The 25,175-nt window shown below is 40.7% G+C and overlaps 1 protein-coding gene across 9 annotated transcripts in view; it reads right to left on the reverse strand.

The window, feature by feature from the left end:
* LOC140464620 (acyl-coenzyme A synthetase ACSM3, mitochondrial-like) overlaps positions 1-25,175 on the reverse strand; it is an 85,176-nt gene that overhangs the window by 42,912 nt on the left and 17,089 nt on the right. For 2 of the 9 annotated variants that reach the window (XM_072559931.1, XM_072559924.1), the window contains exons 1-5: positions 21,292-21,403; positions 20,191-20,487; positions 18,174-18,384; positions 11,888-12,095; positions 4,223-4,366 (exon numbers count right to left, since the gene is read on the reverse strand). In XM_072559931.1, the coding sequence (XP_072416032.1) occupies positions 4,223-4,366; positions 11,888-12,095; positions 18,174-18,384; positions 20,191-20,445 (818 nt within the window). In that variant the 5' untranslated portion in view covers positions 20,446-20,487; positions 21,292-21,403. Of the gene's footprint in view, positions 1-4,222; positions 4,367-11,887; positions 12,096-18,173; positions 18,385-20,190; positions 20,488-20,581; positions 20,685-20,770; positions 20,788-20,987; positions 21,005-21,151; positions 21,255-21,291; positions 21,404-21,456; positions 21,557-25,175 lie in introns of those variants that run through there. The other 7 variants (XM_072559926.1, XM_072559925.1, XM_072559930.1 and 4 more) reach the window with 7 other exon arrangements.

Genomic DNA, 25,175 nt, shown 5'->3' on the forward strand with positions numbered 1-25,175 from the left:
GCATTCACATCAAGATTATGACGTTAGAATTGGGACACGTAAGAAAGCATCATCTGGGTGAAATAAAGAATGTGAAAAGAAAATAGAGAACATCCTTGCGAGGGCAGAAGATTGAAGACATTAAATGCCAAAAGTGGAGCAGAGTTATAGAGTAATACTGAATCCACAGAAGAACTAATAGATGGCCCCAGGGAGGAAGCATGTAGCAATACAAACAAACAGCCCAATTGAAAAAGGTGCTGTTCTTTGAGCTTTATTCACAAAATTGATACAGTGCAAAAGGAGGCCATTCAGTCTCTGTTCCCAGGAATCCACATTCTTTAAACAGAAACAACTAATCTAACGGAGGCTCTCCTAAACATCTCCATTGAACCTGCCTCCATCACATTTCCAGATAGCACTTTTCAGACTCCAATTCCTCTGGTTCTTAATAATTTTACATGCAGGAACAATTTCTCCTCTCATAATTTTGAAAACTTTTATCAAATCTCTACTTAGATAACTCTCCAAGGAGGACAATCATAACTTCTCCAATCTTTCCTCACAACTGATTCCAGGGATAAGAAACCACATTCTCACAATTCTCTTCTAAACTCTCTCCAACGCATTCATATCACACTAACCCAATCACCACCCCCCCCAGACCACACCACACCACACAGTGTGATACTCAGAAACATACACAGTACTCAAGACAAGGTCTAATCTAGATGAGGTCTCAGTTCATCATGACCTCCCTACTCTTGTAATCAATGCCTTTATTTATGAAAAATAAAATTTCATATGTGGCTTTACTGTTCTCACTACCTGTCTTACCATCTTTAACAACCTATACACATAAAAGACCAGGTCTCTCTGTTCCAGCACCTCCTTTAGGATACTACCTTTATTTCATACTGTCTATTCATGTTCTTTGAATCAAAGTCCATCACCTCAAACTTCTCTTTAGCGAACTTCATCTGATACCTATCTAGCCACTCCACCAACTTGTCAAAGTTCCTTTTGAAATTCACAGTTTGCAATTCTCTCAAGTTTTATGTCATCCACAAACTATGAAACTGTCCCCTGCCAACCAAGGTCTCTATCATTTGTATAAAATGGGATAAACAAGGGTCCCCAATACCAAAACCTGGGCAAGTCTGCTACAAAGCGGATTTCCTCCAGCCCTACTAATCATTTGTTTCCTATCACTCAGCTAATTTTGAATACATAATGCTGTTGTCGTTTTTATTCCCTGACCTACAAAACTCTCAAACCATTGCACGGCACTGCATCAAATCTATTTGGAAGTCCACTTACACCGATATTAACAACCTTGTCCTCATTAATTCTCTTTTATTTCTTTGAAAAAAATCTAGGGAAATACTTAGATATGGATTTCCTTTGACAAAGCCATGCTGACTCTTCAAAAGTAAACACATATTTTCCATATAACTATTAATTCTATGCCAGATAGTTGTCCCTAAGAGCTTCCCCATAACAAAGTCGAACTGACTGCATGTAATTGCTGGGCCTACCTTTACAACCTTTTGTTTTAAACAAAAATGCAATGTTTGCAATTCTCCAGTCATTTGGCAACTCCCTGGAGTCTAGGGAAGACTGAAAGATTATTGCCAAAGCCTCTGCAATTTCCACTCTAGCATCCTTTAGAATGCTTGGATGCATCTCATCCAGTCTAAGTGCATTCCACTTTAAACATCTTATCCAATACATCGTTCCTTATCAATTTTAAAGCTTTCTAGTGACTGTGTTGCCTTGTCTGTCACCATGACTAGAAGTCACCGTCGCTTCAGAAAAGGGAAATCATGTGATTAATTTATCAAAGTTTTCAAGGAAATCTCAATCCAATGGAGAGAAACCAGTAGAAGTATAGTACTTGGGCTTCCAGAAAGTATTTGACAAAGTACCTCCCAAAAGGGTTAAGTTATAACATAACAGCCCATGGTATTGGAGGGAATATATTAGTGTGGAAAGAGAATTGGCTAACAGGTAGGAAACAGCAAGTGGGGATAAGGGATTCTTTTTCAGGTTGTAACCAGTGGGGTTCCACAGGGATTAGTGCTGGGGCAACAACTATTTACTACACATATTAACAACTTGAGGAAGGAAGCAAATGTACTACAACCAAATCTGCAAATGACAAAAAGAGATGGAAAGACAAGTTGGGAGGGGGATATAAACAGATTACGAAGAGACATATAGATTAAGGATGTGGGCAAAAAGTTGGCAAATGGAGGATAAGATGGGAAAATGTGAAATTATTCATTTTGGAAGGGAGAACAAAATATTGTTAAAATGGAGAAAAGCTGCAACACAAAGGGACTTGGGAGTATTTGTTTACGAAACTAAGAAAGCCAGCAGCAGGTAATTAGGAAGGCTAATGGAATGTTGGCCCTTATTTCAAGATGGTTGGAGTACAAAGTAGTGCAGGCTTGCTGCATCTGTACAAAATGGTGGTGAAACCACATCTGGAGTACTGTCGCAGTTGAGGTTAGCTTATTTAGGGAAAGATATCATTTTATTGGAGACAGTTCAGAAAATGTTCACTAGGATGATCCCTGGTATGAAGAGAAACAAAGACTAAACAGGTTGGTGGACTCTCTTCTCTAGAGTTGAGAAGAATGAGAAGTGATCTCCTATATAGACGTCTTAAGGAAACAGGTAAGGTTAATGCTGAAAGGATGTTTCCCTTCACGGGAAAATCTAGGATGAGAGGAAATAGTTTCAGAATAAAGGAGCACCAATTTAAGACTGAGATGAGGAGGAATTTCTTTTCTCAGAAGGTTGAGTGTCTTTGGAACTCCTTGTCACAGAGAGCTATGGAGGAAAGGAGTTCCAAAGACACTAAGCCCTCTGAGAAAATTGCTTATATTTAGGCTAAGATTGATAGATTCTTATCAGTTGGGGAATCAAGGATTTGGAGGAAAAGGCAGGAAAAGGAATGTTGTTATCAGCTATGATTCTACCATATGGCAGAGCAGACTTGTGGGACCTAATGGCCTCCTCCTGTTCCTAGTACTTATGGCCTGAGCATCATCAGCCTCATAAATAAAATCAGTATTAAATTTAACATTTCAACCTTGCCTCTATGTGTAAATCCCTTTTCTGATTCCTAGTGATCAGACAGCGATGAATCTATAGAATTCATTGCCACAGGAGGCTGTGGAGGCTAGATCATTGAGTATTTTTAAGATAAAGATAGACAGTTTTCTGATTGTTACGAGAATCAAAAGTTATGGGGAGAGTGGGGTTGAGAAACATATCAGCCATAATTGAATTGCGGAGCAGACTTGGTGGACAGAATAGCCTAATTTCTGCTCTAATGTCTTATGGTCTTACTGCTCTTTTTACTATTTTACTAGTGAAGTGCTTATACAAGTTTTTGGGATTTCCCTTGTGTTAACTGCCAATCTTTTTTTTCATAATCTCTCTTTGCTTTTCTTATATTTATTTTCACCTCCCTCTGACCCTTCTTTATTCCCTTGATTTCTCAATTGTATCGTTTTCCTAATACTGGTCATTAGCACACATAGTTTTACACTATAACAAAAATATTCTTACTTGTTCATTGTCAGCCACTGGTAAAACTACTGCAATTACTGGAAAACCTTTCATTGCACTGCTCAAAGGGAAATTACTCCAACTGCTCCTTAAACAGGAAGCTCTATTAACATATGTATGCAGTCAAACAACATTTTTAGGATATCTGAATTTTTGTTTAAAGACAATGGCTGAAACAATTTAAGTTCAATGCCATTATCAGGGTGTTGGACGCAGTCTTACAATTGTTTTTCTTTACACCTGCTTTCTACCCAGCAGCAATGGCCATACAATGACTGTTTCTAATGTTAAGTTCTCAAATGTTGTAATCATAGAAAAATGTCTCAAATCTTGCAAACATGGGATCTTTTCTATTAGTAGTACATATTATAAAGTTAATATCCAGCGATTTTAAGACTCTCTGCCTTGTAGATTGTGAAAGAATGTCACTTACAAAGCACTGTAAGCAGGTTGCCTTTTTGTGCATTGGCTGTGGTACAGAAAACAACAAATATTATAATAAAACATATGGAGTAAAGTCATTAATTGCCACAACAAAAAAAAAATTTTAGGACTAAGTTTAAAAAAGAACAATACAATGCCTTTGTTATTAACAGAATGGTGCTCAAGTTCCAAAACAATACCAAATTATTGTATAACTTATACATGTTAGTTCTCTGACCTTCCATTTACTGTAAGGCCCATTCCATAACTGCAGTGGGTATGAAGGGCCATTTTTGGAGCTCCTGTAGTTCCACTGGTAAAGAAAATGGCCATCGGGTCCAAACTCTTGGTATTTGCACATTTGTGGTATTCTTTTGCATTTCTTAGGAGGTAGAATGAAAGATCCTTAGGTTAATTTTAACAATAATTCCGAAATTCTTAGAAAACAAGATTTTTTTTGTTTAAATTAGAATACTCCCATACAATTACACTTACAGGGTGATTCAAACAAAACGTGGTTTAAAGATTGGATGCTGTCTTGTCAAATACTATGAATAACAATTGTCTTGCTAGCTAATACATACTCGTTCCCATTGTGCTGGAAACTTCTTGATTCTAAAATTGAGGAAGTTATAATACACAAGATGAAAGAAAGGAATCAAAATTTTAAGAGAGTGACCTACGAGTGTTTTTAAACAGGAGATACAGTGGAGAATCAAGCCATGTGCTCGGCCACTCTATTTTGGTTTATGCCTCACTTGAACTTTCTTCCACCTTTCAAATCGAAAGCAATATAATTTCCTATTTCATTTTTCTTGGTGTGCAAATGCAAGGAGCAAATAAAAACTTTTTTTTTAAACAAAGCAAATAGTTAGGTTATGGAATACATTAGGAGAAAGTGAGGACTGCAGATGCTGGAGATCAGAGTCGAAAAGTGTGGTTCTGGAAAAGCACAGCAGGTCACGCAGCATCCGAGGAGCAGGAGAGTTGATGTTTTGAGTATAAGCTCTTCATCAGGAAGATTATGGAATACATTAATACATCTCTTGGAAATATAGTGAAAGGAAATGCAATTGAGACGTTCAAGAATCTGATCACTTAAATAGAAACAATGCACAGGATTACAGGTAAAAGACACAAGACGCACCAAGTTTAAAAACTAATTCAGAAGGTGCAGACATAATAGTTTAAATAACTTTCTCCTGCACCAAAACAATTATGTAATTTTGTATTTGCTTGTCTAACTTCAATTTAAGTGCATCAATAATATTCACATCAACCTGTAGTATCAATTTTCATATTCTCACTACCCTTTCAATAAATAGATAATTTCTGGATTCTGTATTGGAATTTTTACTTGCTGCCTTAAACTGATAATCAAAAAGTGTGGTGCTGGTAAAGTGCAGCCAGTCAGGCAGCATCCAAGGAGAAGGAGAGTCGACGTCTTGAGCAAAACTCTTCATCAGCAATGTGGGGGTGGGTGCAAGGGGGTTGAGAGATAAATGGGAGGGGGTTGAGGATAGCTAGGAATGCTATAGGCAGATGAAGGTGATGGTGATAGGTCAAAGCAGAAGGTGGAGCAAATAGGTGGAAAAGATGATGTACAGGTAGGACAGTTCAAGAAGATGGTGTCGAATTGGAGGGTTGGATCTGGGATGAGGTGGGGGGAGGGGAGATCAGGGTACTGGTGAAATTGACATTGATCCCATGTGGTTGGAGGGTTCCAAGGCTGAAGATGAGGTGTTCTTCCTCCAGGCATCGGGTGGCTAGAATTTGACAGCGGAGGCCGCCCAGCTACAAGACAGTGGGCATGATTGGTGCTTGTGTCCCAACGATGTTCTCTTGAATCGTTCCACATGTTGGCACCCTGTCTCCCCAGTGTACAGGAGACCACATCAAGTGCAATGGACAAAGGGATGAGGTGTATGGAGGTGCAAGAAAATCTCAGCCAAATGTGGAAGGATCCTTTGGGGCTTGGATGAAGGTGAGGGGGAGGTGTGGGTGCACATTTTACACATTGCAGTGGCGAGGCAAGGTGCCAGGAGTGGAGGGTGGTTGGTTAACCTAATTAGGAAGTCGCGGAGTAAATGGTCTCTACGGAATGCTGAGATGGGCGGGGAGGGAAATATATCTCTGGTGGTGGGGTCTGACTGTAGGTGGCGGAAATGGTGGAGGATGATGCGTTGTAACCGGAGGTCAATGGGTTAGAAGGTGAGGACTGGGAGTTCTGTCCTTGTTGTAATTGGAGGAGTGGGGTTCAAGGGCCGAGGTGCAGGAAGTGGAGGAGATGCACTGGAGGGAATTCCTGACCATATGGGAGGGGAACTTGCGATCCTTGAAGTAGGAGGCCATCTGGGACATTCTGGAGTGGAATTGGTCCTCCTAGGAGCAGATGCGGCAGAGGAATTGGGAGTAAGGGATAGCATTTTTACAGGAGGAGGTGTAGTCCAGGTAGCTGTGGGAGTCGGTGGGTTTGAATTAGTGAGTTGAGTTGGTTGCCGTAAATGGAGATAGAAAGGTCCAGGAAGGAGAGGGAGGTGTCTAAGATGGTGTAGGTGAACTTGATGTCAGGTTGGAAAGGTGTTCATGAAGTTGATGAACTGTTCAACCTCCCCATGGGAGCACGAGGTAGCGCCGATCCAGTTATCGATATGCGGAGGAAAAGGTGGGAAATAGTGCCGGTGTAGCTACAGAAGATAGACTGTTCCATGTACCCAAAGAGGCAGGCATAGCCAGGCCCAGGGCTCCCCCTTTGGTAGTGGGCGGATTCAAAAGCAGAAATTGTTGAGGGTGAGGAAAAGTTCAGCCAAGCGAACGAGTGTGTCAGTGGAAGGGGACTGGTTGGGTTGGCGGAAGAGGAAGAAACAGAGGGGTTGGAGGCCTTTGCCATGGTGGATGGATGTGTACAGGGACTGGATGCCCATGGTGAAGATGAGACATTGGGGGCCAGGGAACTGAAAGTCATGGCGGAGGTGGAGGACTTGGGGGGTCCTGAATATATGTGGGGAGATCTTGGACCAAGGGGGATAGAATGGTGTCAAGGTATAAGGAGATAAGTTTGGTTGGCAGGATCAGGCAGAGATGATAGGTCCACTGGGGCAGCACAGAGTTCCCGGACTCTGAGGTTGGAGGGTGTAGATGGGAGATCCCCTGTGGTGATGATGAGGTTGTGGATGGTTTGTGAGATGATAGTTTATTGATAGGAGGTGCGGTCGTGGTCGAGGGGGCAGTAGGAGGTGTCAGTAGGTTGGCACCTGGTTTCAGCAGCGTACAGGTCAGTGTGCCAAACTACTACTGCACCCACTTGTCTGCTGGTTTGATAGTGAGGTTAGAATTGGAGCTGAGGGAATGGAGGGCTGTGCGTTGTGAGGGTGAGAGCTTGGAGTGGTTAATGAGACAGTTAATGTCACTGCACGAGTTGGAGACAAAGAGATAGAGGGCGGGTAACAGACCAGCACTTGGTGTCCACTGGATGGAGTATGTTGGAAGTGGGTGAAGGAGTCCTCGGAGAGTGGGTAGAAGTCCTGATGGAAAAAGTAAGCACAGAGGCAAAGGAAGAAAAATCCAATGTCACGACGTGTTTTGAATTTGTTGATGTGGGAGCGTATAGTGGGATGAAGGTGAGGCCTTTATTGAGGTCCCCACCAACACATTCCTGCTGAAAAGCTTATGCTCGAAATGTCAACTCTCCTGTTCCTCAGATGCTGCCTGACCGGCTGTGCTTTTCCATACTTTTTGACACTGATCTCCAGCATCTGCAGTTCTCACTTTCTCTCGCCTTAGATTGATAATACCAGTTAGTTTCTGTTGTGGAAAGGAACATACATTTCTTGTATTCACTCTTTTGAGATCGTCCAGCATTTTAAAAGGAGTTCTATTTGCTTAATAGAAAGCCTTCATTTTCATCCTTTTCTGATATGGATATAATGCATTTGTGGATATCATCCTTGTAAACCCAGTTTTTCTAAATCTTTTTCACAATGTGGCAACCTAACCTGCAAGCAGCACTCTACATACAGTCGAGCCAAGGTTCAACTATTCTGTGTTTCCGGAAATAAAATCTTTCTGGTCTGGTGGCCAATTTTTAGTAATTGATGTACTCAAACTCCAAAATCTCCTTATTTCTCGACCAACATTCCCTTAATATCTGATCAAAATGTAACATTTTGCATTTCTGTTAAACAGAAATTACCAATTTGTTCATTTTGAAAGTTTATTAATATGCTTGTATAATTTCTTTTATCGACTAATCCATACTCTCTAGTTGGTGCTATTTGAAAATGTCAAACTGTGTTTTGATTTCAAAGTCCAAACCATTAATACAAATTGCGAACATGGTCACAGCACTGATCATTGTGGAACATCATTTTGTCACCTTCTGTTACTCTGAATAAATAACCTTTACTCCAACTCTCTGCTTCAAATCTTGGATTCACCCAGAAATTCATTTTGTGACTTATTCTAGATGGATCCTCTGACCTCGTCAGTCTGGAATGGGATACCTTTTACAGAAGGATTCCACATTCTCTGACCTATTAATTAGACTACTATAGGACATCTAATTGAAAGGCTTTTGAAAAACCAGATAAATGACACCTCCCGCGTTATCACCTACCTCCTCAAAAACGGAATAAAACTAGTCAAGCAAGATTTTCCTTTTTAAAATTCAAGATTAGTACTTATTACCTTTTTTCCCATTTTTAATGTGCCCTTTTCTCTCCTCAGTTTGGATTCCATTATTTTTTCAAACATTGATGTTAATTTTACTGGGCATTGTAGGCTATGGACCAAGTGCAAGTAAATGGGCTTAATGTATTTGGTATTTGTAGATTAGCACAGACATTGTAGGCTAAAGGGCCAGTTTCCATTCTGTATGAATCTCTCTCTAACTTGGTACTAAAAGAAAGACAATTAATTGTAATTCTCAAATAAGGCAACATGCCCTAGATTTTGGTAGCCATTTGGATAGAATGTTAAGTGCTTATCCAGCATGCCTTCTGCAGCGCGAATGCTTTCACCTCCTCTGCCTCCTCCAAACCATCTTGCCTCAAACTGCCACCCTTACTGTGGTCTCTAGACTCCCTCTTCATTATTTGATGTTGAACATCAATGAAATAGTCCTCCTGGAATCCAATTGCCCTAGCAATTTTGACCCAGGATCTCTCCACACAATCTGACACGCTCTTCCTTGCAATCTCTGGCTCCTTCATCCTGTAAACCTTCCCACTGGAGCGACTGGACTGAAAATGGATTAAACAAAATTGAATGAAGTCCTGAACCCCTGACACTTGCCCATGTTTGCAGATTGCTAAAGATTTCCCTGCTTCCTTATCATCTCCTTGTAAAGAAGAGTCTGAGTCTAATCATAAATGCTGTTCTGTAAATTTACCTCAATGACATGTTATTCATTTTTACTTCCTCTCATAATAAATAGTGTTTATGCAGCTCACTTATAAAGATAGTGAAACACGCATGAAAGGCACAAAGTCTCCATAACAGCTCTCAAACAAGAATATTCAAGGCATTTGATCTCACTGGAAATAGATTGTGCAAGTCAACTCCCATTTTGGCAAAATACTTACACAAATATTAATGCCAGAATTTGAGAACACATATTGCAGATTTAAATTTTTAGACAACTTCATTGCAAGAATTTTCTTCACAGTGCAATGTCTAATATTTAATTTAATATAAAAGAAAATGTTAGTGAATGACTGGAGATTGAAAGACTGTAAAATGATACACGTGACAGCATAACTAGGATACAAGGGCATTTTTTTCTTTAAAAAAAGCATAGAAACATTGAACAGTATAGGGTAGAAGAAGTCTGCTGCATCTAAAAATGAATGAAATGTACAAGTATAATCTGATGATACAATGTACAGACTCCCAGAGATTAGTTGAGCTTTTCTGAAAATGACACAAATATGGAACAAAATGCAGGGCCAGTAAAATAGCTGCTTTTAAAAAAAAGGAAACATTTGCATGTTGGATATCATTTACAAGTTTGAGATTTCTAAAGTCATATGCTTGTAAATCTGGGACCACTCATACCACCTGGAGGATGCATACTACTGCACCATCCAATTGATATGGTGAGTATCATGGACCTGGTAATCTTTCCTCCTTTATATTATGTGTACTCACTACTTAACCAACCCCCATTTAAAATGGATATTAAATTTTCTTTTGTACCAATCATATGCAAAAAGCATTAGTTATTAGTGTAAAATGTCAATATTAAGGTACTTGTTATAGCATCTTTAAAGTGTTTCATTTAATTTCAGGCCGAAACAGCTTATCATATGTAGTATGCACAATTGAAGTACATGAAAAACTGATACTTTTTTCTTTAGAATTTACATTTGTGTTGGCTTTAAGTAGCTCATTCACACCTTTTTCAGCTTCTGCCAAAGGACAAATAAGACAGTGAACTATCTTGGGTAGAAATTCTTCCAGCTCACTTATAGTTTACCACCAATGAATAGATTTTTGTGTTCGTAATCTGCTACCTACAGGGATTTCTACTTATACTTTAACAAAATGAATTCAGTGGGATGGGTTCCACATGCGAGCAGCAGCGGAGGTAACACGAACCCGGAAGACTGCAGCTAAGGTAAGGCAGTTTTTTTAAAAATTACATAGATCCCTTAAAATGGCCACCCATGTGGACAGGGTTGTTAAGAAAGCATATGGTGTTTTGGCTTTCATTAACACGGGTATTGAGTTTAAGAGTCATGAGATCTTGTTGCAGCTCTATAAAACTTTGGTTAGACCGCATTTGGATTACTGCGTCCAGTTCTGGTCGCCCTATTATAAGAAAGATGTGGATGCTTTGGAGAGGGTTCAGAGGAGGTTTACCAGGATCCTACCTGGACTAGAGGGCTTATCTTATGAGGAGAGGTTGACTGAGCGTGGACCTTTTTCATTGGAGAAAAGGAGGAGGAGAGGGGACCTAATTGAGGTGTACAAGATAGTGAGAGGCATAGATAGAGTCAATAGCCAGAGACTATTTTCCAGGGCAGAAATGACTAACATGAGGGGTCATAGTTTTAAGCTGGTTGGAGGAAAGTATAGAGGGGATGTCAGAGGCGGGTTTTTTACACAGAGAGTTGAGAGAGTATGGAATGCATTGCCAGTAGCAGTTGTGGAGGCAGGGTCATTGGGGACATTTAAGAGACTCCTGGACATGCATATGGTCACAGAAATTTGAGGGTGCATACATGAGGATCAGTGGTCGGCACAACATCGTGGGCTGAAGGGCCTGTTCTATGCTGTAACTCTTCTATGTTCTATGCATCACATATTCAATTATATAGGTGGATCCTAGGAATGTTGCAAGTAGATACCAAAAAGAAGTGAGGTGTTTTGGGGAGATACGATAGCACAGTGTTGGTGGTTGCAGGCCACTGCTACCATCAACACAATTAGAATAGGCTGAAAGTGCCCAACAGAGATGAAAACATATTAATTAAAACAGCAGTGTTCTTGAACTCTCTTTAGTTCCAAAACAGCTTGCATCGATACAGTGCTTTTCAAAGGGTGACTGAAAACTTGGTATCCTAGAGTTCCACCCTTCAGCATTTCACTTGAATTTCATACAGCAAAATTATTGCAACATTTATCAAAAAAATACACAATAAAATGTTCAAATAAAAATAACATTTATTTAATTAACTGATCAAACAATTATGGTGTTCAAAGCTCCTTGAAGTGATAAGAATTTCACAGCGTATCACTATTCCAATTCAACCCAGTTAACTGACTAAATATTAAACAGTCTCAATACCTTAATTGAAAATGTTGTCACTATCTATACATATGTTTGAAGCATGTTTACTTTGAGGTCATGAAGCACAAATCAATTTTAAAATGACTCCATGTAAATACAGCTATTACTAACCGGAAAAGATCTTGGAAGTTCATCCATCCCCCTCTTTGTGCATGCGATATCGTCACCTTTACTTTGAGAGACGAACACTTGGATGCCACCAAATCTACAGCATCCACCAGGCTGTCATCTGTAATGATGCATTTTGCTTTGGAGGCTTGAAGCCGGTGTAAAATATCGGTGGCTGTTAACTGAGTTGTGCCAGGGATCAGTACAGTACCTAAACAGAGTAAAAACAAAAAGTTTAATACCTAAATATTTGTAAAAAAAGTTTTAGAATTAATTGGAACTAATTTATTAATTCAGATTTGATTTGATTCAAGGCAACAAACCTGATCTGTATTATCTATAATGCAAAATAAAATGTTGGAAACCTATCACATAAATTGAAGATGCTGGAAATACTCAGCAGACAAAGTAGCATTTGTTTGTGGAAGGATTAAGAGTTCAGTTTTGAGCCCTTCCAAAAGGACTGGAAAACATTACAGATATAACAGGTTCAAGTACACTGACATGCAGTGAAGGAGGAAAGGGGAAAGAAATAAAGAAGAAATTTCTGTATTAAAAGTAGAATGCAAGGATGGTTTAATGAATCACAATCTCAAGTATGAAAAACAAAAAGGGGATAGATTATCAATATCGGAATTCAGCATCCAAAAGGTTGTAAAGTGCTAAATCAAAAAAAAAATTCTTGAGTTCCCAATAAAATTTCTTGGAATGGTGCAAGTGGCCACGACAGAGAGATTGGAGTGGAGGTAGTACAGAGAATTAAAACAATGTTATGGTCCAGACCAAACCCCCTGCAAACATATCAAGAAGATAGTCTAGATCGTAACTTTTATCTGATATAAAGGCAAGTGTAAGGTGCTGTGTTCTAGATGTAATTCAGTTGGTCACACTCTTTGGTTTTAAACAGAACAGACTGTATTTTAACTGCAGGGGAAGAACAAAATCTTTAACTCTATTGAAAACTTAACAGAATAAATAGATTATTTAAATACTTAACAGCCACTGTTCCAATATAGAAGCATCCCATAAACATACTCAAAGACAAATTCAGTAAAATAGATCGTCTGGCATGCAGTGTTTCTCCAGTTCAGGAGAAAAGAACATCAAAAGAAAATTCTGGCAGACAGGGAGAACTTAAATATTTTGCAGTAGTAGGGAGAGACATATGGCAGCTTCAAAACCCCAACAATTACTGAAAACTAAACTAAAACCCTGGTTCTGTGGGAGCCTAACTCCACCCATTCATGCTACTCCTATTGTTTGAACTTTTTAAAAAATCCATGGCCTCTCAAGCTGCTTACTTTATGGGCCAGAACAGCTCAGTTAGCACCACTATCCCAATGTCTCTTCATATTAAATAAAAAGAATAAAATACACCTATTAAAGCCATTGTTTTACCACAACAACAAATGACCAAGAGTTTAGGATTACATTTGCAAATTGAACAAAATGTTCACAAAATATTTATCAATCTTCACATAGCCTTCTGGTATACAGAATACTATATTTTGAGAAACAAATTTAAGATGCTAAATTCAAAGTAGTATAATTAAATCACACTTTCACCTATGAATGTTCAGGGCCCAGCATATTGAGAAGTGGGAGATAAAGAGACATGTATTTCATCTCCTGCACTTTGTAAGGGTGCCAAAAAGAACATGGTAGTCCAAGATAATGCAAAGAAAAAATGGGGAGTAGAGAGGAAGATGCATTTCATGATAACAGCGCATTGGAAGGAACAGCAACTTCACCAACCCTGGTCAATGCAACCAAGCATAATCTTCCTTCTCTTCTAGTGTTCCTTTTTGATACTGGGAATACCAAATGCAGACTGAGTGATTGCTGAACATCTACTTTTAGCTTGCAAGCATAAGCATTAATACTGTACTTTGGAGCTTGGTGTTTAAGTGCTGAGCTGTTGGAAAACTAAGTCTCAAATGTGCTCTTTGACATGGTTACATTGGTGCTTTGCCAATGCCAACATGTATGGATGGAGGATGCAGGCATTCAGGTACCATGAAATGTGCCCTGAGATGTTAGGGAATGCTGGGTAAAAAGGATACGCAGAGAAGACACTGATGAGTTGCAGCTGTCAGGCACCTGCTCAAAGGTTTATGTCAGAAATTGTTGCTGTCTTGTTTCTCTTCGATGTCTGGGAAAATAACAAACCCCAGAAAAATGAGGTGAGATTCTGTAATAATGACATGTTAGTGCATGCAAATAGGCTCCTTGCTGCTCACTAGTGAGATTCTTGTCTCACTGTTAGAACCTTGGGAAAGTTGAATCTTATTCTAAGTCAAGAATCCCATTTTCCCATTCTTGTCAAATTTTATAGACTGACTTGCCAGTGCCCACATCGTTCAAGAGCTGGCTGGAAAGACTCTGCCCATTGTCTCACTTATATTCTGACCACATTGTTCCAGCCTCTACACTATTTCACTGAAATCTTAAGAATCACATTTTTCACTGTAGTTGGAAGGGTGTAATCTAAAATTTATAAGAGCATAGAAAACTCAGGGTGGAGTTCAGCAATTTCTGATCATAACCATTGCTCCCATGTTTCAGACAGGTAACTGTAATAGTTTTTCCGCACAATAAATGTCACCTGCCTTCCACCAAAACTTAGACCTTCACTTTTGTTCTTCTCTGCTCTTTCCTAACCCTGCCTGTATTTGTTTAAAAATTGTTATAATTAGATTCCCTACAATGTGGAAACAGGCCCTTCAGCCTAACCAGTCCACATTGACCCCCCCAAAGAACAACCCACCCAGACCCAGTTTCCTCTGACTAATTTAACTTGGCCAATTCACCCGACCTGCACATCTTTTGGATTGTGGAAGGAAACCGGAGCACCAGGAACCCATGCAGACATGGGGAGAATGTCTGTGGAGCTTGCACAGTCACCCAAGCCTGGAATGTCTGTGGAGTTTGCACAGTCACCCACACTAAGCCACTGTGCCACCCCATTTTTATGACAGATTTGGAAGTACAAGCTTTCAGAGGGCTGCTTCTTTGCTGTAGCTATAATGTCTTCCAGTTCTGAAAAAGTCATAGACTTTAAAAGTTAAATGTGTTCTTTTCCACAGACGCTGCTTACCTTGCAGAACACTTCAGTATTTTCTGTTTATGTCTTATTATTCAGTACAGGGTTATGGACAATACAGTAGCTTAGTGGTTAGCACTGCTGCCTCACAGCATTGGTTTGATTCCACCCTTGGGTAACTGTGTGTGGAGTTTTGGTGTGGAGGAGCTGGTATAGGACTGGGGTAGACGAAGTTTAAAAAAAAATCACACGATACCAGGTTATACTCCAACAATCTTATTTGGAAGTACTAGAATTTGGAGCGCTGATCCTTCATCAGGTAGCCGTGTGGATTTTGTACATGCTCCCAGTGTCTGCATTGAATTTCTCCAGTGCTCTGATTTCCTCCCACAGTCCCAGGTTAAGTGGATTGGCCATGCTAAATTGCTCATAGTGTCCAGGAATAAGCAGGTGAGGTCGATTAGCCATGGGAAATGCAAGCTACAGAAAGAGAAAAGAGGGTGGGTCTGGATGGGACATTCTTTGGAAGATTGGTGTGGATTCAATGGGCTGAATGGCCTGCTTCCACACTGTAGGCATTTTATTCTATGGGTCTGTGGTATACTTATGACCGTTTCTGCAGCTCACAAAAATCAATAGCCTGAGGTATGAAGGGTTGAACTCTGGAAGAATATGTAGGATATCATTGCGTGGCTTGGCTGCTTCATAAGCACACCTTCCATGGTCTCAAATCCTAGAAAAGGACTTAAAACTAAAACATCTGACTCAGAGATAGGGACATTACCACTGCATCCAAGCTATCCAATTTGTTACTACTCAGTCTTATTACTGTATATTCCTCAAGGGAATCTCTTATCCTAGAGTGGACTACAAATTAGTGGTCCAAAACTGAAGGTTCAATTGGATCACTAAAACACCAAAAATCTACCAACAGAACCTGGTTAATTTTCTTACAAATGTAATGACTTAATGGATGTAGGTTTTGCTTGTTGAGCTAGAAGGTTCATAGTACTGGCATAAAATTCACTAAAAGAGGAGGAAACAACAACAATCTGCCATTCCTAGATGTCACAGTAGAGCGAACAGCCAATGGGAAACTTCAAACCAGTGTCTACAGGAAAACAACATATACGGACCAAATAATGAACTACAGAAGGAATCATCCCAACATCCACAAACGAAGCAGCATCAGAACATTATTTCAACAAGCCACCACACACTGCAGCACCAAGGAAATTCACCTATACAGTGTATTCAAAAAGAATGGGTACCTAATGAACACAGTCCACTGATTTCTCAGCAAAAAATCCAAACAAGCAGACAAAACATGTCCAGAAACCCTAGCCACTCTCCCCTACATCAAAGACATCTCAGATATGACTGCCAGACTACTCAGACCCCTTGGCATCATGGAAGCCCATAAACCTACCAACAAACTAAACAGTAGCTAATGAACTGGAAAGACCCTAAACAGACAACGAGCAAAACTAATGTCATTCACAAAATACCGTGCAAGGACTGTAACAAACACTACATTGGATAAACAGGCAGAAAACTACCCACCAGGATACACAAACGTCAACTAGCCAAAAAAAGACGATCCTCTCTCACTGGTATCCGTACATACAAATAAGAAAGCACACCCACCTCGACTGGGACCACACATCCATCCGAGGACAAGCCAAACAGAGACATGTATAAAAATTCCTAGAAGCATGGCATTCTAACCGGAACTCTACCAAAAAACACATTGACTTGGATCCCATTTACCACCCCCTGAGAAAAACAACAGGAAATGAAATCACCATAGTAAATGACACCACACAGGAAATGACATCACCACCTCAAGGAAACTCAATAAATAGAAAGCAGGAAACACCCGCAGTGCTTAGTCTGGAGGCTCACTGAAGATGTTACCTGGTATGGTGATGAAACATCTGAAAATGAATCTTCCAGCTCAGCGAGCAAACTTACATCCAGAACACCAACTAGCCACGAAACGACATAACCAGCTATCCTTAGTAGCCACACACGCAGATGATAATCAACATGAGTTTGACTGGGACAACACTACTATTATTGGACAAGCCAAACAGAGAACAGCCAGGGAATTCCTAGAGGCATGGCACTCATTCACAGATTCAATCAACAAGCACATCGATCAGGACCCAATATACCGGCCACTGCAGCGGACAGCTGGAACTGACAACCGGAAGCGGCAGATACAAACCATTATAAATGCCGGAGGAAACATCACAGAAGCGCTTCACAGGAGGCTCCCAAGCACTGAGGATATCACCTAGACAGGGGACGAAACGTCTGCAACACAAATTCCCAGCTTGGGGAATAGAACTACAACTACATCCAGAATAAATCTTCTCAAATCTCGCTAATAATGACTTAATTTTTTTTTAACAGATATAGTTTTATTAAAACAAATGCAATGTCACTATCAATGCATGACCTGCAAGTGTAATTAAGTGGGAGGCGAATGAATTACATATAGTTTGGAAAGGCCACAAATCATTGATGCACCCAAACTCAGCATCCATTTTGCCAATAATTGCAGGCTTAAAACAAAAATGGTTACAAATCTGTCAACTAAGAGCAACATGCAAGAGTTATTTGGAACTCCTTACAAGGTTCTGATTTTGAGTCTGGTTGCTATGATACAATCTCTTATAGGTCAGCAAAATAAAGAAATGGTTCAAGTTGGTGGCAGAGTACATTGGTGGCAGAGTACATTGCTTCAGTCAGAGATCGTCCGCTCTGCCCGATCATCTCCTTCTTTTCTTCTCTTTCTTTTCCCTTCTTGGTGTTTTCTTTCTCTTCTTCCCTCCTGGCAGATGACTCCCTGCCTCTGACGATAGCTCCTATTATGTCCTGGGGTTCTCAGGCTCAGCGGGGCAGTCTAGAGCGATTTCCCAGTGTCATGATCCTCAGGGTGAAGCCCAGTGTGGTCTTGAAGCGGGGGGTGGGTGTGGACTGGAGGTGAACTGCCAGGTAAGGGTTGGAGAAGCGCTGTTCTGGACTTTTATTTTTGGAATGCTGGATATTTTATTTCTCAATTTTCTAAGACCTTGTGACTAAAGAAAGTGTACCTAAGATTGTGCTGCAGGTGGTTATGTATACATGTTTCACTGTACTCATTGAGTTTGTGAGACAATAAAGCTAATTCAATTCAAACCAATTCAGATGTCTTTTACTAAACATCCATCTCAAGACATGTTGACCACAATACTTTACCTGTTCTAATGCATGCTATGTTTATAAGCCACCATTCTGGAACTCTGGGCAGAATAACAATGACTCGATCCTTTAACTGTAGATCACAGGCATCTGACAGGACATTGGCCACCTTCTTAGAGTAAATGTCAAGATCCTGGAAACTCCATTTCACTTCTTGCCCGTGTTCACTCAACCACCAGAAAGCAGGATTTGAACCTCTACTTCCAGCCTGAAATGTGAAATGTGAAAATATCAGTGGAATTATCAAACATGTAAAAAAAACAAGTATCTGAAGGCACCATACCTCAAAATGTTTTCCACAGAAAACACTGTATTTGAATAAGATTTAGTGAAAAAAATACTCAGCACATTTTCTTTTTAGAAAGTTTAATCTATGTATTAATACTACCACGATTTTGTTTTTCATAGCAAGTTCTGGTCAGTGATATACTGTCCCTGAAATTATCAAAGAAGCTGAAGAATCGACATTTTGGGCATAAGTCCTTCATCAGGAATGAAGCTTGTGGACCAGAGGCTGAGAGATAAATGGGAGGGGGGTGGGGAAGGTAGCTGAGAATGTGATAGGTAGATGAAGGTGGGGAAGGTGATAGGTTGGAGAGGAGGGTGCAGTAGCTAGATAGGAAAGCTGATGGACAAGTCAAGAGGTCAGTGCTGAGCTGGACGCTGAGGACTGGGATAATGTGGGGGGATGGGAAATGAGGAAACTAGTGAAATCTACATTGATTCTGGGTGGTTGCAGGGTCCCGAGGCAGAATATGAGGCATTACATTGCATCATCCTCTGCCACTTACACTATCTACAAACAAACCCCACCACTAGAGATATATTTCCCTCCCCACCCCATTAGCACTCCAGAGCAACCATTCTCTCTGTGACTCCCTTGTTAGATCCACGCACTCCCCCCTCTCCCCCACACCCCACTCCCAGTACCTTCCCCTGCCACTGCAGGAAGTGTAAACCTGTGCCCATACCTCCCCACTCACCTCCATCTAAGGCCCCAAAGGATCCTTCCACATCCCACAGAAATTTACTGTACCTGCACCAATGCTACTGACTGTAAATGTTGCACCCGATATGGTCTCCTCTACATCAGGGAGACAGGCCGGCAACTTGCAGATCATTTCAGAGAACATCCCTGGGGCACCCGCACCAACCAACCCCACTGCCCCGCGGCTGAACACTTCAACCCCCCTCCCCACTCCACCAAGGACATGCAGGTCCTGAGCCTTCTCCATCGCCAAACCTTTACCACCTGATGCCTGGAGGAAGAACACCTCATGTTCCACCTTGGAACCACACGATATCAATGTGGATTTCACCAGTTTCCTAATTTCTCCTCCCCCAATATTATCCCAGTCCCAAGCCTCCAACTTGGTACTGCCCTCTTGACCTGTCAATCACCTTTCCCATCGATCCGCTCCACCCTCCTCTCCAGCCTGTCACCTTCTCCACCCCCTTCATCTACCTATCACATTCTCAGCTCCCTTCCCCGCCCCCTGCAACCCCACCGCACCCCCTCCCATTTATCTCTCGGAGCCCACAAGCCTGATTCCTGATTAAGGGCTTATCTTCAAAACTTCGATTCTCTTGCCTCCCGGAAGCTGCCTGACCTGCTGTGCTTTTCCAGCACACATTCTTGACTCTGATCTCCAGCATCTGTGGTCCTCACTTTCTCTCACTGTCCTTGAAATTACCCATTTCTAACAATTTTGTACATTTAAAAATCAAATTTAAATGAATATTTGTATAGTTTTTGTAATTTTAGAAAATCATGCCAAATAGGTTTCCTCTCTTAGTTCTGAACAAGACATATTAACACATTTATCATTTTAGAATGGCCATAATTGGCAAAAGTCTTAACTTTGCAGAAGTTAAAACTTCCTGAAGTAGAGAATGCACTAACCAACTATTCAATTATTCCTAACATGGGTGAATTCATAAACCATTCTAATTTCACAGATATTTGCATTATAACCCTGTTGTATAGTACAGTTATAATTTGTATTTAAAGTACCTTTTCCATTTCACTCCACTTATCGAGGATATCACTTGCAAAATTGAAGTATTCTGGCACTTGTGGTTTGTACTGCTGTTTAATAGATTCATAGTCTGTGAAATTCTGAGGCTTACAAGTCTTATTATTTGAGAATGATCTGAATTGTGTCTTCAATGTCCAGAAAAGTCTTTGATTGCAATTTGCCAAATAAAATGGATTGCCATTTCTTATTCGTAGCTTCACTCTACCAAATCGATTTATTAGAACATTCATTTTATATCATGTCGAATATGGCAGCCAATATACCCAGTAAAACTAGAAAGAAAAACAAAATAATGACAAACGTTTTGTAAAAAAATTGAGATTGCAGAACACATAACCACAAAATCAAAATGAATCAGTTACTTACAGCACCCGCGGTACACTTGTTAATTCATATTCAATGTTCAACCAGGATTGACCTTAGTCGCTTGGTTCAAACTATTTATTGCAACCAGGTATTGAGATGCAGGTACTAACGGGACAAGGAAGAGGAAAATGCTGGCATATAAGTTATAATCATTTTGTTTGAACAGCCCTTAATTAGTTGGCCTTTTACCTCCGCTGCATGTTGTTTTACCAACCACTGCCTGGTTGAATTGCTGCTATTTTTCTTCCCCTGCTAGTTCGCTATTTCCTTTTACCTTGCCCGTGGTATATAAAGAAATAACAAGGAATCAACTGAGCTTGCTGAAAGCGCAAACTCAATTGACCCCAATATTACCCAATCCATACCAAAATGCGATTGGCTATAGCTCTCAGATAGGATACAGTACTTCTTTAAAAAAGAAATCTACGTGAAGGAAGAAGTGGGGAGGCGTACGCCGCCAAACAGACTTTGCCCTGCATTTATCAGTCCACAGAATTTCACTCCCGCGCAACACACATAACCTGACACTACAAGCCCCTCTACCCTTTCCTCGGACTCTAAGATACCTACACACTTTGAATCCCCGAAACCTTTCTGTATACTCCGTCTTTTCTGGCAATACTAGCACTCATGGAAGTGATAGCATAGCCGGACAATTAGACCAACGTCTGACGTAAGACTTTGGTAGCAAGTGAGTGGCGAAGACTCACATTTAATAAGCCTATTGTAGTGCAGTGGTCGTTCCTATCCCTGGACCCGGAGGCCTGGTTTAGAGTGCCATCCACTCCAGAGGAGTATGCAGGAACATCTCCAAACTGAGTTTGGCAGTGTTATGGTTTCACAGCCCCCTTGTGGTGCAGTGGTAATGATCGTACCCACAAACCGAGAGGTCCAGGTCCAAGTCACAACAGCTCCAAACATGGCGGCAGTGGCTCAGAGGTTAGCGCTGCTGCCACCCAGCGCCAGGGACCCGGGTTCCATTCCATCTGTTAGTGACTGTCCGTGTGGAGTTTGCCCCGTACCTGCAAGGGTTTCCTCGGGTGCTCAAGATTCCTCCCATAGTCCTATAATGTGCGAAGTTTAAAAAAAATCACACACCAGATTATAGTCCAACAGGTTTATTTGGAAGCAGCTTTCAGAGCGCTGCTCCTTCATCAGGTGGTTGTGGAGTATGAGATCGTAAGACACGGAACTTATAACAAAAGTTTACACTGCTATGTAACTGAAATTATATATTGAAAAAGATCTAGATTGCTTGTTACATCTCTTATCTTCTAGAACGACCGTGTCGGCGGCACGGTGGCACAGTGGTTTGCACTGCTGCCTCACAGCACCCATGTCTGTGTGGGTTTCCTCTGGGTGCTCCCGTTTCCTCCCACAGTCCAAAAATGTGCAGGTCAGGTGAATTGGCCATGCTAAATTGCCTGTAGTGTTAGGTGTGGGGGAACGGGTCTGGGTGGGTTGCGCTTCGGCAGGTCCGCTTGTTGGGCCGAAGGGCGTGTTTCCACACGAAGTAAGCTAATATGTAAATCACAGAACTTTTTTATAAAAAAGGTTACATTCTCAAGTGAACTTTAACAATAGGTGCCATGTCGGCCCAGATATTTCATTGAAGGTGTGAGGTGCCCTGTGTGAGGCTGTCTGTGCCCCAATGTTCAAACTGATTCTATTTCTAAAAAAGGAATTTAGAAAAACTTACATGGATTCATGCAGTTTTTCAGCAAACTAAAATGTAATTCTGCAAGTACAAATTCACTCCACAAACTTGTGTGTGTGCACGTGCGTGTCTGTGTGGGGGGTATGAGTGTATGTAAGAGTGCGTGTGTGCAAGAGAGAATTGTAAGTCTGCGAGAGTGTGCATGTGTATGTGTGAGTGTATGAGAGGGTCTGCATGAGTGTATGGATCTGTAGAACAGTGTGTGTGTTGGGGGGAGGGGGGAGAAGGTTTATGAGAATATGTAGTTCAATGGGTCACCTGCAGTGTGAGATGAACCCACGGTCCTGGCTGAGGCCATCCCCATGGGTACTGAACTTGGCTATCAGTCTCGGCTCAGTCACTTTGCGTTGTTGCCTGTCCCGAAGTCCGCCTTGGAGGACTTTGGGACGGGCAACAATGCAAAATGGCTGAGCAGAGGCTGATAGCCAAGTTCAGTACCCATGGGGATGGCCTCATCTGGGACCTTGGGTTCATGTCACATTACAGGTGACCCCACTACACTACACACTCTCACAACCACACACACAGAGACCCATATACTGATGCAGACCCTCTCTCACACACAAGCTCTCTATCATACGCTCACACATACACACCCACACTTGCACCCTCTCACAGACTTCTACCCCTTTGCACTCTCACTCTCTCACAAATGCTCATACCACTACCACCCCCCTCACCCCACACAAACACATACAAATTCACCCCACAAGAGTATTTGCAGAATTACATTTTACTTTGCTCAAAAAACTGCATGAATCCATGGAAGATTCTCTAAATCCCTTTTTTTTAGAAATAGAATCAGTCTGAACATTGGGGCACAGACAGCCTCACACAGGGTACCTCACACCTTCAATGCATTATCTGGGCCAACATGGCACCTATTGTTAAAGTTCACTTGAGAATGTAATTTTAAAAAGTTCTGTGATTTACATATGAAAGAACAGAAACCAACACGGTAGTTCTAAAAGATGAGATACTTCACAAACAGTCCAGGTCTTTTTTAATATATAATTTTGGTTGCACCACACTGTAAACTTTTGCTATAAATTCAATGTCTTGTGATTTTATACTCCACAACCACCGATGAAGGAGCAGCGCTTGAAAAGCCAGTGCTTCCAAATAAACCTGTTGGACTGTAACCTGGTGTTATGTAATTTTTAATTTTGTACACCTCAGTTCAACAGTGGCACCTCCAAATCACAACAATGTTCAGGTTAGGTGGATTTGCCATGGGATATGCAGGGTTAAATGGTATGGAGGTGGGATCCTCTTTGGAGGATCAGAGTGGACTTTATGGCCCAAATGGCATATTCCACACTGTAGATTCTATTAAAAATATCCCTGAACAAGCCAATTAGAAAAATAGGTTATATTTTGAAAATAAAGAATGAGTTGGTTAAGGCTGTTAGGGTGTTGTACTAGTGTCCTTATCTCTGAGCCAGGCAAGTTGATTGGAAAATATCTAGGACTGGTCTGCTGAGTTTATAGAAAAAATGATGATCCAAGACCACAAAGAAGGACATTGGTGCACTAAAGAAAAAGGTCAGAGATGAAATGGGACAAAATGTTGTGATGAAGATGAAGTCAAAAATTTGCCCCTCCCCTCACCTCTGGGAGTCTGTATTGCCCTCAACAGGCTTTGCATAAAAATTAAATGAATTAGAAGACACACATGGTTAATAAGAAAAAAAAACAAGTTGTTGTCATCCAACTGCAAGAAAAGCACGTGAAGAATGAACAGATTGAACAGAAGGAAATAGTAAAAACGCAAGAGGATCTGAAAGAATTGCTAAGATAATTAGAACTTGCTTTAAATTTACCTTGAAACTAGGAAATAAGGAAAATAAATTGTCTTTATTTGACCATTAAATCTTCTATTTAAGGAAGTTTTCAGAACCTGTAAAAGCATGTGACTGTATCCCTGACCTATGTTTTGATTTGTCTAAAATTCAAAGATCATAAAGCCTGCTCTAGATTAAAATGATACACCACCTCAAACATATCCTCACTCTACACCCAAATACTTAATATCTTTCAGCAGAAGGGGAACTGATTTTTCAATCAATCAATCTGTTTCAAACAGCCTTACATGGTGGATAATGTAAAAAGATTGTTTGACTATTTAGGAAACCTTCAAATGAAAATGCTCTGCACCTAACCAGAATCTATTCAGGTTTTGTTGAAAGAATATGTTTGTAATTACCTTTCATCTGTTTGATCTACTTTTGTGATGTGAAAGTCCATTTAAGTAGTGGACTGACAGCAAAGTTATCTTAAGGAATTTTTTTCCCCTACTGGGGGCATGCTTATGTTTATGTGGAAGAAGAATGAAGTTTTAATTGCTAGTCTCATGAACTTAAGCAGGAAAAGATCCGTTGAATATGTTGAGAAATTGTTTTTGAGATACCAACAGTTTTGTGCCTTAAAAAATTCGCATTTTACAGCACTTTTCACTGTCTCAAAGCACTTCACAAATGTAGTCGCTGTTGTACTATAGGAAATGTAGCAGCCAGTTTGCATTCAACAAAGTCATAGAAGCAGTGGTGGCTTAACAGTGGTGTTTGTTGAGGGATAGATATTGGCCAGGATGGCAGAGAACATCTCCCTAATTTTCTTTGAAATATTATGGAATCATTTATTTTCATTTGAGAAAGCTGTTAGGGCCTCTTGCAAGCAATACAGACAGATCACATAGTTAAGTAGTATAGCTAAGTAAATAATAGGTAAACAGCAGCAAAAACAAAAACACAGGTACAGGCGAATGTTAAGAGTTTGAGAGTCCATTCAGTATTTTAGCAACAGTAGGGTAGAAATTGTTTCGAAACCAGCTGGTGCATGTGTTTAGGTTTTGTTCCTACTCTCCTGTAATAGAGG

This window comes from Chiloscyllium punctatum, chromosome 40 (genome assembly GCF_047496795.1).
Source record: "Chiloscyllium punctatum isolate Juve2018m chromosome 40, sChiPun1.3, whole genome shotgun sequence".
In the NCBI taxonomy this organism is placed as follows: domain Eukaryota; kingdom Metazoa; phylum Chordata; class Chondrichthyes; order Orectolobiformes; family Hemiscylliidae; genus Chiloscyllium; species Chiloscyllium punctatum.